The 13,630-nt window shown below is 43.7% G+C and overlaps 1 protein-coding gene and 2 long non-coding RNA genes across 4 annotated transcripts in view; 1 reads left to right on the top strand and 2 right to left on the bottom strand.

The window, feature by feature from the left end:
• LOC310836556 overlaps positions 1-13,630 on the bottom strand; it is a 205,326-nt gene that overhangs the window by 24,515 nt on the left and 167,181 nt on the right. The gene's annotated exons all lie outside the window — the stretch shown is intronic.
• The window catches only part of LOC310836557, a 104,486-nt gene that overhangs the window by 12,600 nt on the left and 78,256 nt on the right, over positions 1-13,630 (bottom strand). The window lies entirely within an intron of this gene.
• Positions 1-13,630, top strand: part of RABGAP1 (RAB GTPase activating protein 1) — a 91,927-nt gene that overhangs the window by 6,046 nt on the left and 72,251 nt on the right. The window contains exon 2 of one of the 2 annotated variants that reach the window (XM_083721680.1): positions 7,257-7,457. The exons of the other annotated variant lie outside the window; for it this stretch is intronic. Within the exon in view, the coding sequence (XP_083577806.1) occupies positions 7,308-7,457 (150 nt within the window). The 5' untranslated portion in view covers positions 7,257-7,307. The remainder of the gene's footprint in view (positions 1-7,256; positions 7,458-13,630) is intronic. 2 annotated transcript variants of the gene reach the window in all.

Here is a 13,630-nt window from a genome sequence, read left to right as displayed (position 1 = left end):
AAATGTTGGAAGAGAGCCTAATAGTAGCACTTGGGCTACTTACTAATCCTCAAGATTTTAAGATTAAAGTCTAATTGGTCTGAATGCCCGTATTTGTGCTTAGTTTCCCATTGAGTCAGCCTTGTATTTATATGCTCCCTTTGAGACAGCACAGAGCTTTATACAGGTGGGTAAGTGGACTAGCAGAGGAAAGATGAGATGTTAAGCCCCTCTTTACATCTAGCATGGCAAGCAAGAAGGCGAGAAGCCCCCCTCCCCCCCCCTTCTCCACATCCAGCAGAGAAATGCAGGAGGGATGTTCTCCCTTCTTGGGCAGTCTCTAACCAGCTAGTAAATTAAATAAATACCTTGCCTATTATGACTATTTCAAGGAGGCTTACAGTAGAATCCATTGAAAATACAAATATAAAATAATAAATCTAGCAGCGTTTCAAGACTCCGTTTAACTAGAATAGTTCTGACAAGTGGCTGGTATATTTGATAGCAAAGGCCTCCATAAACAGGTAAGTTTTCAGCATGTGCCAGAAACTGCACGATCACTTTTTGTTGTTGTTTACTTACAAGACTGGATAGGGAAATCTGAATTTCTCTCCTGGGTGGCTGAAGCATGCCATTTCCTCTTTCAAAATGACTTGCAAATGTTTTGGGGAGCTGAATTCTTAGCACAGAATCTTTGTGTGTTTGTGGCTTCTCAGATTGAGTGGTGGATCCTCTTTCTTGTTCAGCAAGAAATGTCTATTCTCCAGCTGAAGGGTGATTGGGCAATGTGAAAAGCAAACTTATTTTTATTTTTTATTTAATAAAAAAAAGATGCTTTACTGCTTCTTTGGTGCGTCACTTTTCTCGGATAAAAATGAACGAAACTATTGTGCTGATTACTCACATTGAAGGATGGCTGCAACTGTGCCGGTTCAGACTTTACTGCTGGGTTGAAGAGGCATTATATTTCTATGGTATATGCAAAAAATGTTAGGCCTACTTTTGAAGCTGAAATTTATTGGTATTGGCACAGAAGATGACCTGTCCCAAAGATGGTAGCTACCTGTGGAAACAATGACCTGTCTTGCCAGCTGTTGAGAAAATAAACTTGTTGAGGGAGCCTTGGTGGGCCAAATGCTGTCTGTCCTTTTGTATTCTCCCTTTAAAGGAGGACTCAGAAAAATCTTTGAATCAAGATCTCTGGCCTGGATTTTAATAGATGGAATGCTGTTGTTGGATATTATGCCTTCTGACAGATTGCTGGTCCTGCCAATGTGATACATCTCAAATTGTCAAGGAACCAGTTTTTATTTCTCCTTTACCTAGCTGCTGAAATCAGAAAATCTGCCTGGGGAGAGGAATTAAAAACCTCAAAAGCAGGAACCTTTGGAGAAGGCAGCATTCCATAGTCTTATCTGGCTGGCTTCTTCTGGCTGCTTGCTTCTTCTGCGGTCTCCAAAGAGCTTGGGAGAAATCCCAAGCTTCAAGGAGTATAAAAATAATTTGGTATCACCAGCTTCTTCTTGCTGATGCAGTGCTATGAAATCTAGACCTCTGTGTTTGTTATTTATTAGAAGGGGCACAGGAAGGGTGTTTTTCTTGAGAAGCCCTCCTTTCTTTGGGGTGCAGCTTTCTGAGGGTGCAAGATCGTGTGGGTGGATGTTTGCCCTAGTTTTGAACTTGTGTCAGCCTCCAGAAATTATTCTAAGGAACAACTGCTGTATTTGGTTCAGCTCTCTTGGTTTGGATTAGCTGCAAGTCTGTTATCAGTAAGGTAGCTGGAGTGTTGAGTACAGTGGTACCTCGGGATGCAAACGGGATCCTTTCCAGAGTCCCGTTCGCATCCTGAAGCAAACGTAACAAGTGACGGTGCGTCTGTGCGTGCGCAGGTTGCATTTTGCCGCTTCCACGCATGCGCGTGACGTCATTTTGAGCATCTGCGCGAGTGGCGAAACCCGGAAGTAATGTGCTTTGTTACTTCCAGGTTGCTGCGGAGCGCAACTCGAACGTGCTCAACCTGAGGTATGACTGTACAGTAGTACCTCTGGTCACGTACTTAGTTTGTTCTGGAGGTCCGTTCTTAACCTGAAACTGTTCTTAACCTGAGGTACCACTTTAGCTAATGGGGCCTCCCGCTGCTGCTGCGCCACCTCATTATGAGGTAAAGTTCTTAACCCAAAGTACTATTTCTGGGTTAGCGGAGTCTGTAACCTAGAGCGTCTGTAACCCGAGGTACCACTGTACTCCTGGCCCCTCCCTGTCGCAGGCAGGAGCAAAATGAAAAGGCGGATACATTTAGCTTGCTGAATTGGACTATTCTTGGGGCAAGGTTTGTATATGAATGTGTGCCTTATATATGTATGCACACACATGGAAATGAAGCTCTTATTCGGCCAGCGACGAGGCATGTCCCTGGCTACTTCTGGAGCCCACCCCCTCCCTTTCCCATTTGATTCATGTATGTGAATAAAGGACAAGCGGATTTTCTCTGTCCGAGGAGGAAAATGTAGTTAAATGTTAAAACATCTGAAAACTGGACTCCCTCCCATCCTTAGCTCTCTGAGTGATCTGGAAATACCATAACTTGTTTAGATCTTCTTAGGAAGAGACATGGCAATTGTCTCTTGCAAGTTTTTTTTCCTTACTAAATTTGTCTTGGACTGCATCTGTGATTGTGCCAAACTCCACTTTTCTGGGAGGTCTGAAGTTATCTTAATTATTTGGCGTATACTCTTGTAGTCTTGCTTAAAATCTCATTTTCACATTCCTCTGGGAGTCAGAGTGCCTTGGACTACATGAGCAGCAGACCTCAGCTTTTTAAGTGTTGCAGAAATACTGTGATGATTTTAAATACATATGCACGGGATGCAAAGTGTGCCGAGCCGTGGAAGTTAGCTGCAGTGAAAAATCCTTCCCATTTCTCAGTTCCTAGATAATGAAACCAGAGGTTTGTGAAGTGGATCCCAGGTGAGGCCACATGAGGAAGAAGTTCTTTGAAAAGAGAGAGCCTAGTGTCCTGGATCTGGGCCTTCCTACTTGAAGGGAGCAATGGAGACCCTCTCCCCCAAACCGAGGAAGCCTTTCCCCCTCCCCACATGCCAGCTTAGTTTGCCCAATTTTCTGTAATTACTCCCTTCCCTCCTTTTTTGAATTTTTGCCTAAATACGGAAGACGGCCAAGTCTGAAAGAGGCAGGAAGGAGCCGGTTGTGCCAGCTCAATTTTGTATTGGTTTTTTGAAGCTTTCCCTGCCTTATAATGTGTCTGCCAATTGATGCCTCAGTACACATTGTATTGTCTGCATTGAACTGCAGCAGCAATTTCAAGCAGTGGATATTCCAAACTCTACCTGGAGGTGCTGGGGTGTGTGGTTAGGCCATTTGGCCTGTGGTGAAGGTGGAATGCTCAGGAGAGCTTTCCACAACTCTTCCCTAGTTGCTGCAGAGTGGCCCTGCAGTGCTGCCAGCTGGACCTTGCGACCCAGTGGTTGCTGTCACCACCAACCCCAAAAGCAAAGGAGGGAAACTGGGAACTGCCAATGAATTGTTAAATCCTGGAATGCTGGACCAGTGCAATTTACACAGAGCACAAGGCCCATTCTCCAGCCCTCCTCCTTCTCCCTGAGAATAGGGTAAATTCCACTCTAGTCTTAGACTTCCAATAGTGTGGAACCCAATGCAGTCTAGGTGCGTTTTGGATTCCCAAACCCTGAGGGCGGCAATCACTCATCCAATTGTGAAATTTTATTAGAAATATCTCTTATTAGAAATAACAGATAACGGAAAAGCAGGCAACAGGTAAAGCAGAATAATACACAATAAACTGTAGCCTATCTACTGCAACATGGTATTGCTAGTCCATTTAGCTGAGGATGGTGAAGCTTCCTGTTGGAAGACCTGGACTGGATTCCCAGCAGCGAGATTAGGAACAAAATGCAATGGCAGCTCGGCCTTTAAAGGCTCCCCTGCAGCTGGAGGCCATGTCTTCTGGCTCATTTGATCAGTGAAAGCCAGAGTTAATCAGGTAGATCACATCTCCCAAGCAGCCCTTCTGAGCACCCTTCTGCTTTTGATAAAGCTGGAGGGAGACACATGATAACTCGGGCTGGGCGATGTAGCAATACATTGTCCAAAATTGGTTTGAAGTCCACATTGTGATAACAGTTTCATAATACCTCGTGTTGCGTTTACTTCAGGTTGAGCGTTTTCTGGTTGCGTCCCGTGGTGACCCGGAAGTACCGGAAAGGGTTACTTCTGGGTTTCACCACTTGCGCATGCACAGACACGCAAAATGACATCACATGCATGCGCAGAAGCAGCAAATCGCCAGACACGCAGATGCAGGTTGCGTTCTGCTTATGTTACGAACGGGCCTCCGGAACGGATCCTGTTCGCAACCAGAGGTACCACTGTATTCAACTTGGAGATATATCCAAAAAAAGAGTAAAAAAATTGTGATGTGGGATAAAGGGTGAAGCTGGTCATCACTCCTCTCATTATTCCTGCCACCCCTGTTGCTCTGTACTATAACAAAACAGTTGTAAAAACATGTTAAAGGTAAGTAAAAATGTATTGATTTTACACCCCTACGTAGTAGCAGTTGTCAGGACATTATCCTCTTCGCTTCTACCTAGTTCCATCCTTATTTCAGACATTGTGCTATATTGGTATATCACAATGCTTAGCTGGTGATGTATCACAATGTTGACCACCAAGCATCGCTTAGCCCTAGTGATAGCCCAGCTTAGAGAAGTGGTGGGGCAGGGGACCAGGTCCTGCGTCACATGGCCCATCTAGCTCAGTCCTGTTTACTTTCCAGGGCCTTGGGCGAAGTGCCATTCCAGTGCCATGTTATTGGGTCATTCAGCATTTTTCAGCTTGAGGACCTTATTTCCTCATTGGAGAAACTTCTGAACAAGCCACGCCAGTGGTGGCCAGTGGCCAGAGGCAAATATTTGGTGTATCAATAGATGTGAATCCTAACCTTGTATTATTATCATTATCATTATTAAAATTTGTATACTGCCCAATATCCATAGATCTCAGGGTGGTTCACAACATAAAATTACAATATAAAAAACACAAAAGACAGAAATCATCCTCATCATCATCATGCTCTGCCCATCTGGCTGGGTTTTCCAAGCCACTCTGGGCGGCTTCGAGCAAAATACAGTGGTACCTTGATTTTAGAACAGCTTAGTTTATGAACAACATGGAAATAGAACACTGCAAACCCGGAAGTAGATGTTCCGGTTTGTGAACTTCGCCTTGGAAGCTGAACATGTACGGCTTCGTGTTGAGTGTGTTCCAATTGTAAATTGAGTCTCCTGCTGCTAACCAGAGGCTTCTTGTTGAGTCTGTTGGCTGTTGAGTCCTGAGCACCCATGCAACACAGAGGTGATATTTGGAGCCTTTGTTTTTGCTATTTTTTGCGTTTTTGTTTGTGTGGCTCTTTCGTTTTTGGGGCTGTGACTTGTTCTTCGTTTTATGGGACTGACTTGTGACTGTGACTTGTGGCTTTGTTTTTGTGACTGTGCGGAAACCCAGTTCAGCTACTGATTGATTGATTGTATGACTGCAGAAATGGATAAAAGCCCCTGTCTTATTTATTTTATAGTACAGTACTTTATTGCTTTCATTTTATGGATCAATGGTTTTGTTAGATAGTAAAATTCATGTTAAATTGCTGTTTTAGGGGTTGTTTTTAAAAGTCTGGAATGGATTAATCCATTTTGCATTACTTTCTATGGGAAAGCGTGCCTTGGTTTTGGAACACTTTGGTTTTGAAACAGAATTCTGGAACGGATTAAGTTTGGGAACCAAGGTACCACTGTATAAAAACATAATAAAACATCAAACATTAAAAACTTCCTGATACAAGGCTGGCTTCAAATGTCTTCTAAAATTTTATTGTTGTTTATCTGTTTGAGATCTGAAGGGAGGGTGTTCCGCAGGGAGGGGTCGACTGCCGAGAAGGCCCTCTGCCTGGTTCCCTGTAGCTCTCGCAGTAAGGGATAAATAAATAAAAATAAGAACAAAAACAAACCAAAAATCCTCCCTCCCACAACACATTTAAAAGGGCATTGAATGTCAATCAGCCAAAGGCCTTATCGAAGAGGAATGTTTTTGTCTGGTGCCTAAAGGTGTATAATGAATCCTCCAGCCAAACCTCCCTGGGGAGAGCATTCCATAAATGGGGGGCCACTGCAGAAAAGGCCCATTCTTGTGTTGCTTGCCCACCCAGCCCCTGGCCTTGTGGCTATGTTTTCAATCAAACAAAAGCCAGCAGTTTCTGCACACGCCCTGAGCGCGTCTTCTCACCCACCATCCATGCAGGCAAGAGGTTGCATTCTAGCCAAGGAAAGGGAGGAGGGCATGGAGCTGGGCCAGTGAGGGGTGTGGCCTGCAGCAAGTCCCAAGGGTTACTTTGGGCTTATTGGTCTGAAGTTCCTCTCATATAGATGAAGATGCCAGTAATATAACATGGAGTGTGTTATTCCAGGGAGCTGCATTCCATCTCTAGCATGAGGATGAATGGTGCCGTTTCTCTTTTAGCAACCAGAATGGCGGGGGCAACTTGGGAATGTGCTTTATTAAAAACCCATGTGGAGGTTGGGACAGTGAATTGGGTGACATCAGCTCTGTCTTGGTTTCAGCACTGTAACTGAAGATAAGGAAAGGCCTTGTGGGTTGCATTGCTCTCCCCTATCTGCTCCCTTGGAAAATCTGTGTCAGTGCCTTGTGCTGAAATGATGAGGCCTGCCAACCTCTGCCCCAGTTCCTGCTTCAGTGGCCATTTCGTAAGGTTTAGGGCAGTAGTGGGGAAGTTGCGGGCCCTTCAGATGTTCACCAGCCCCACTCAGCATGGTCCAGTGGGAAAGGATGGTGGGAGTGGTAAGCCAACAACATCTGGAGGGTCATCGGTTTTCCACCCCTGGTTTGTGGCATTTTGCTGTATTTTTAAACCACATAAAATAATAGAAAATATCTGAACAGCTTACAGTAAAAATACGCCAACAATAAGAAGGAAATAGTATTTAATGTAATTATTTTAACTTGGATAAAAAACATGCTGTTTGCTGCTTTGGGGGCCTTTTTGGCTGAAAAAGTGGTGTATAAATAAACTGTAGCGATAAGTGGTAACTTGGCTCAACAGCAGCTTGAGGTGTGCTGGTTCTTAACACTGTGCAGCTGTGCAGCTGTGAATTTAAGAACATCTCGAGGCATGACTTTCTAGGAGCAGCTTAGTAATAAACAAACTTATTTTATTTGTTTTTCAGGTACTTGTAATACAAGCCCATCCATGAGTCAAGCTTCCTTTTTTTAAAGTCATGGATGACAAGGCCTCTGTTGGAAAAATCAGTGTGTCTTCAGACTCGGTATCCACTCTTAACAGCGAAGATTTTGTCTTGATTTCCAGGCAAGGGGATGAAACACCATCCACCAATAATGGTAGTGATGATGAAAAGACAGGCCTGAAGGTAAGAGCCTGTAGTTCAAGTCTGATCAGACAGAGATGGGAGTTCAGTATTGGGGGAATGGGGGAAGAAGGGAAGGTATATCTGCACAGCACGGTCACTCTGTTCCATTTGTCAGCAGTTATTTGCTGGAACTGGCTTCTGCAATCCCAAATTAAATTGTTTTTTAATCTGAAGCATTTTTACACCGCTCTTCAACTGAAAAGGGCTCCCAGGGTGGCTTGCAGAGATCAGTGATAAGACAAGTCTTTGCCTTCAGACTTGCAATATAAAAGGCATGATACAAAATGAAAAACATTTGGGATGGAGGAGGAGGAAAGCAAACCTGGGCATTAGGTGGGTGCTAAGTACTTTGTAACTAAGATCTATTGCCAGGCTGGATAACTTTTCAGTCAAAGTGCTGCATTCCCTTGTGGGCACGGTGGTGATGGACAGAACAAAAACCAGACACTGCCAGAGATCAGTATGTTATATTCCATCCATTCAGAAACCAGAGGTTGGTTTGTGTGCACGTGCCCTCTCACACCATATCACTCCATCTAGACAAGCAAGAGATTATCACAGCCGAAGCACACATTCCAGCCAGATGAAAGCATTTGAGGAAGGCCAGTGAGGAGTGCAGCCTGGGAATGAAGTATGGCCTGCTCACATGAATCAGTTCCTCTTTTAGGTATAGGTACCTGCAGTGGCTCTCTCTAGAGCACTGCTTCTGCCCTCACCCCAGTTTAAATTACATGGCTTGGCTGCTACTTCTGACCATATTCTTTAACTGTGCACTGAACCATACCAGGGAAGGGGTGCTGAGTGGTTGGGGAGTGTTGTCCCAGTGCCACAGATCATGAGTGTCCAGAATTCTTCTGTGTTGTTGTTCCAGTATTTGAACTGTGATTATTAAATGTTTGGTTGATTACGTGGTGTGGCTGATAAAGCCAAGCTTGCAGCCCATCTGATTTAGTGCAGACTGTTTCAATGGGATGTGGTTTGTTGGGAACCCTGGCAACATTGAGCTTGTTGCAAGACACTGAATGATTTCCTCCAGCCCAGTGCCTGGATGCTTCCTGTTTCTCCAATTAGTTTACATCTGTTCCAGAGTCTAAAGAATAGGCTTCTTCCCAAAGGTATTGTGTTCCCTGTTTAAAAAGTAGGGGCCTGGCCCAGCTCTGCTCTTGAGCAGGCTTTTGAAAAACAATTCGAGGTCACAGTAATTACCAAACGGAACTATCTAATCTGGAACTCCACACTGTGTTACATTAGAGTGTTTATCACAGGCCAAGGTTAGATACAGTGCTTAATGACTTGGATGGCTTTGAACCTTATCTTGCTTCTTGTCTTGGCTGTGGTATTTGAGTGAGTTTGTTGTGTTTGAGTGATTGCTGTCTGGATGCTTAAGGGAAGCAGGGCAGCCTCAGATGTGTCCTGGGGGGAGCCCAAGCCACGTGGAGTCTGTTAGGTTTCCTCTCATAGTTTTGGCCTCTTTTACTTCACTGAAGAAGTGCATAACTGTGCATGGAAAGAAGGCTCTCCATGCTGGGCAGAGAGAAAACATGCCCTGGAATACAGAGTGTGAGTGTTGAAAAATAGTGATGTGGGTTTTCTAGGGCGGGGGTTGGATTGTATGCAGGGGGAGGGGGAATCTGTGCAAATTAGGTTAATTTGCATTGGAAAATTGTCAACTTGCCTTGGAAGACTTTCTGATGCCCTACAGTGATGTAGTTTAGCATATTTATTTCACTTGTATTTAGCAAATGAGTATCCTGTGGTATTTTTTGTCCCAATACACCATAAATATTTGACCTGAAATGCTTTGAAACTTCTAAGCATGCCTAATACAGTGGTACCACGGGTTAAGTACTTAATTCGTTCCGGAGGTCCATACTTAACCTGAAACTGTTCTTAACCTGAAGCACCACTTTAGCTAATGGGGCCTCCTGCTGCTGCCGTGCCACCGGAGCACTGTTTCTGTTCTCATCCTAAAGCAAAGTTCTTAACCTGAAGCACTATTTCTGGGTTAGTGGAGTCTGTAACCTGAATCGTATGTAACCTGAAGTGTATGTAACCTGAGATACCACAGTATTGGGTTTTCAGTTGGCATCCATTCATTCTTCTCAATGAACTTATGAAATATAAAATTTACCAGTGGCTTTTTTGGTGTATGTGTAAACACATTTACTACCGTATCACCATTGGGAATGCTGTTGAACAAGGCTTGAGCTCTGATCATAAATGCTAGCACTGCCTTGAATGCCGCTCCTGACACTCACTTCCTATTGCCATGCCTCTTCCAAGGAAGTAATTATTACAGGGTGAGATTGGGTTTTCTTTTTTACGTTCTTAAAGTTGTAGAGCCTGGAAAGAGCTTGCAATGCTCAAGCACAGCTAGAAATTCTAGGGCACATCCATGGCATGAACTTACACAGTTCCATGGTTGTGGCTTCTCACTGGGAGGATGGGGAAGTTGCATTGCTGGAATGGGAGAAGTGATGGGCTACCACAGAGGAAGGATGAGGCCTGTGGTAAACAGTGGTCAAAACTGTGAATATTAATTATTGACCACTATTGCAGGGGCTGAGCCCCATTTATGTTTGTGGTGCCCAGTTAAGAATTGCTATTAAAAATGTGTTATTAACAAGGTGTCACTGATGTGAACTATGTATTAGTTCATGTGTTTCGAAAATATAAATGGAAAGGGTGGCTGAATTATGTTGTGGCGTCTGTAACCTAGGTTTCAGGAGCCATCTGGTGAATATCTTATGTACCTGAGTTTCTAACACTGACAGCAGCTCTCCCCACTTGTGATTCCTGGCAGCCAGTATTCAGAATCACACGGCCTCCTCCCTTAATTTACTTGAGTGTGTGTTTGCACATGTTGGGGGCTGGGGGACCATTGCCCAGTCCCTGACAGCATCTCTGGTTAGAAGGGTTAGGATCTGCCTCGGACCCTTGAGAGACCCTGCCTCTCACTATACTTTCCTAGATGGTCAAGTAGTTGGTTTCTGTATAATGCAGCTTCCTCCATTATGTGAGCAGTGATCGGGCTGGGAGGTGTCTGACTGAGCGCGCACATCTTTTAACATGCACTGTTCTGGGAGAGTCACTTCTGTGCTTGCTTTTGCCCCTCATTTGCCTACACATTTGGAGAGGGGGTGCTAATCAGAGTTGAAAGACTTGACAGCACCCGGCAAAATAAGGGCCTCTTGCCAACATGCTTTGATCCTGGCACCAGTTGCTAGAAACCACAGGAGGGAAGAGTGCTCTTGTGCTTGAATCTTGCTTATGGGTTTCCCATAAGCATCTGGTTGGCTACTGTGAGAACAGGATGCTGGACTAAAGGGGCCATAGACCTGTTCCAGCAGGGCTCTTCTTATGCTCTTGCGTTACCAGCAATCCAGCTTTTCAGACCAAAGTGGGTTGCAAGAGTACTTCAACCCTGAACCCACAGGCTGCACACAGCCAGGCATCATGTGAGTTTGCAACTGGAGCAGGTCCAATAGCGACCACATGGAGATCTTTGGATGCCAGGTTGGCAGCTGATATCTCCATCTGGCTAGCCTCTCCAGCTTTCTTAAGCAGGTAGGCAGAAGAGCTTATTTATTGCATTTATATCCCACCATATTCTGCAAGGAGTACATGGTTCACCCCCTTGTCAGTTACCGTATTTTTTGCTCTATAAGACTCACTTTTTCCCTCCTAAAAAGTAAGGGGAAATGTGTGTGCGTCTTATGGAGTGAATGCAGGCTGCGCAGCTATCCCAGAAGCCAGAACAGCAAGAGGGATTGCTGCTTTCACTGCGCAGCAATCCCTCTTGCTGCTCTGGCTTCTGGGATTCAGAATTTTTTTTTTTCTTGTTTTCCTCCTCCAAAAACTAGGTGCGTCTTATGGTCTAATGCGTCTTATAGAGTGAAAAATATGGTAATTCGTACAACAACCCTGTGAGGTGGGTTTAGAGGCTGTGACTAGCCCAAGATCATGACTTGAGTGGGGATTTGATCTCCCAGGTCCTGGTCCGACGCTCGATAACCACTACACCATGATGGCTTCCTAGAGTACTTCTGCTAAGGGGCAGCTATATAGATTAAGTAGGTAAATAACTATAGAGAAAACAAAATGTCACTTAGAGAAGGATCCAGGGTGGATAAAAATCAATGATTTTTTAAAAGAAAAATAAATCAGATTTTTTTATTTAAATCAGATTTTTAAAATAAAATGCTTTTGGAGGAAAAATATTTTTAAAGATAGTTTTCTATTTAAGTTACATTACAGTCCAAAGGCTATTCAAGAAATAAGGATTTATTTAAGTTTCTCATGTGTACCGAAACTAAGTTTTTTTAATTAAAAAAAATTGTTTAACCACATCAGTTAACAAAGATGGATATGTATGCTTTAATGTTACAGTATTGTCTTAGTTAAATAAATGGTTTAAATTGTTATTACGGAAGTGATTATTTTTCTCATTCCAATAAAGTACAGAGGAAAGGATGTCCAAATGTAAACAGTTAACTTATTAAACCTCACTATAATTTCATAATTATTGGTCTATGTATTTCTAATAGTATAACCAAATCAGTAATTTTTGATATAACTGTAAAAACTACTCTGAACATTTTTTTTTCCAAAAATGAAACCGTCATCTGGTTGTAAATATTAAGATTATACTAGCAAGAATGAGTCTTTCTGTAAAAAAATGATTTAAAACAAGTCTTACTGACTAGTGATTTAAATCATGATTTAAATAAATTTAATTTAAATCTAATCCACCCTGGAAGGATCCAAAATATTTTCCTTGAAGCTTGAATTTGTTTTATACTGCATTGTTTTATTTGATGTTTTAATATGTTGTAAACCACTTTGAGATTATTTCTTTAAAATATAAAGTGGTATATAAATGAAATGAATAATAACAATAACAATAACAATAAATTTCACAGTTTAAAAAAGGTACCTAGACATTCTGCTGTGGTGACCGTAACTTAGGTTCAAGGTGCCATTTGGCAATTAGCTTATATATCTGAGTTTCTAACTCTGGCTGCATATTGCCTTGTTGCATGTGGGGCTGGGGCAGAGGAAGCGAAGCCACCCCACCAACCCTTGTGCTGCCTTCCTAAAGCTGGATAAGCAAGGCTCTGGGCTTTGGGGAAGATGTATTAGGCTCTGGCAGGGTCCTAGAGCTCTTCCATCTTCTTCCCAAAGCTGGGAAAGCACTAACTTTGCTTTGGAAAGAAGACGAGAGGACTTTAAGACCCTGCCAGAGGTCTTCTCTCACACCTCACACCTTCTCAAAGCCCAGTGACTTGCTTGGATGTGAGGGTCACATGTTGCTTAGGGCCACCCAAAAGGTCCTGAGTTAGAGGGAAGCAAGTTTGTTACCTATGGTGGGCCAAATTCTGCTTCATCATTGGCAGCCAAAGACCCAAGATCGGGGCTGCAGTCACCAACAGTGTACATAGCAATGACTAACAACCTGGTTCCTGTAATGTTAATGGGTGATGATGAACCCGCTGGCTGGCATGCTGGCACACTCCTTGCTGCCCAATGTCTACTTGTATCCCTTCATACATTATGCTGGGATGGGGAACCTCCAGCCTTCCAGCTGTTGCTGGACAGAACGCCCAACATCCTTCACTATTGGCCATGCTGGCTGGGGTTGAAGGCCCAATAATATCTGGGCAGCCCCAGGTTTCTTACACCTGTATTATAACATATGGTGGATCAATTAAGTCCTACTATATTTGTTTCTCTTGTTCTGGAAACCAGCAAGTCTCTCCAGCTGAAATGCCCCCTTTGCATATTGTCTTTTACGCAGTTAAATATCCTCAAATATCTCCTCTCCCTCCTTTTGGATTTAGACTTTTTAAGGGCAGATTATTTGTGGATGCCTCTTCATTCTGTCTGCTGGAGTCTTCTCTGTGCACAGAAAGCTAGGCAATAGCCTTCTACTACACTTAAAAGAAATGTCAAATTGCTTCAGACTGAGTCAGACCATGGGCGTTGGTCAGCATTGTCTACTCAAGGGGTGGGGAACCTTAGCCCCAGGGCAGAATCCAGTCCTGCGTTTCCGGCTGCCAGGACCGTCTTCACAGTTTCCACAGACCATGCCCCTTACTAGCCTTGCTCTGTATCCTCCTTGGGCTCTTTTGCCTGGCTGGAATTGGCCTTTGAACTGTGATGAAGCCTCTAGC

This window comes from Podarcis gaigeae, assembly GCF_964106915.1.
Source record: "Podarcis gaigeae genome assembly, chromosome: Z".
Lineage (NCBI taxonomy): Eukaryota > Metazoa > Chordata > Lepidosauria > Squamata > Lacertidae > Podarcis > Podarcis gaigeae.
The sequence above is the reverse complement of the archived record's forward strand: the minus strand, read 5'-3'. Positions and strand labels throughout refer to the sequence as shown.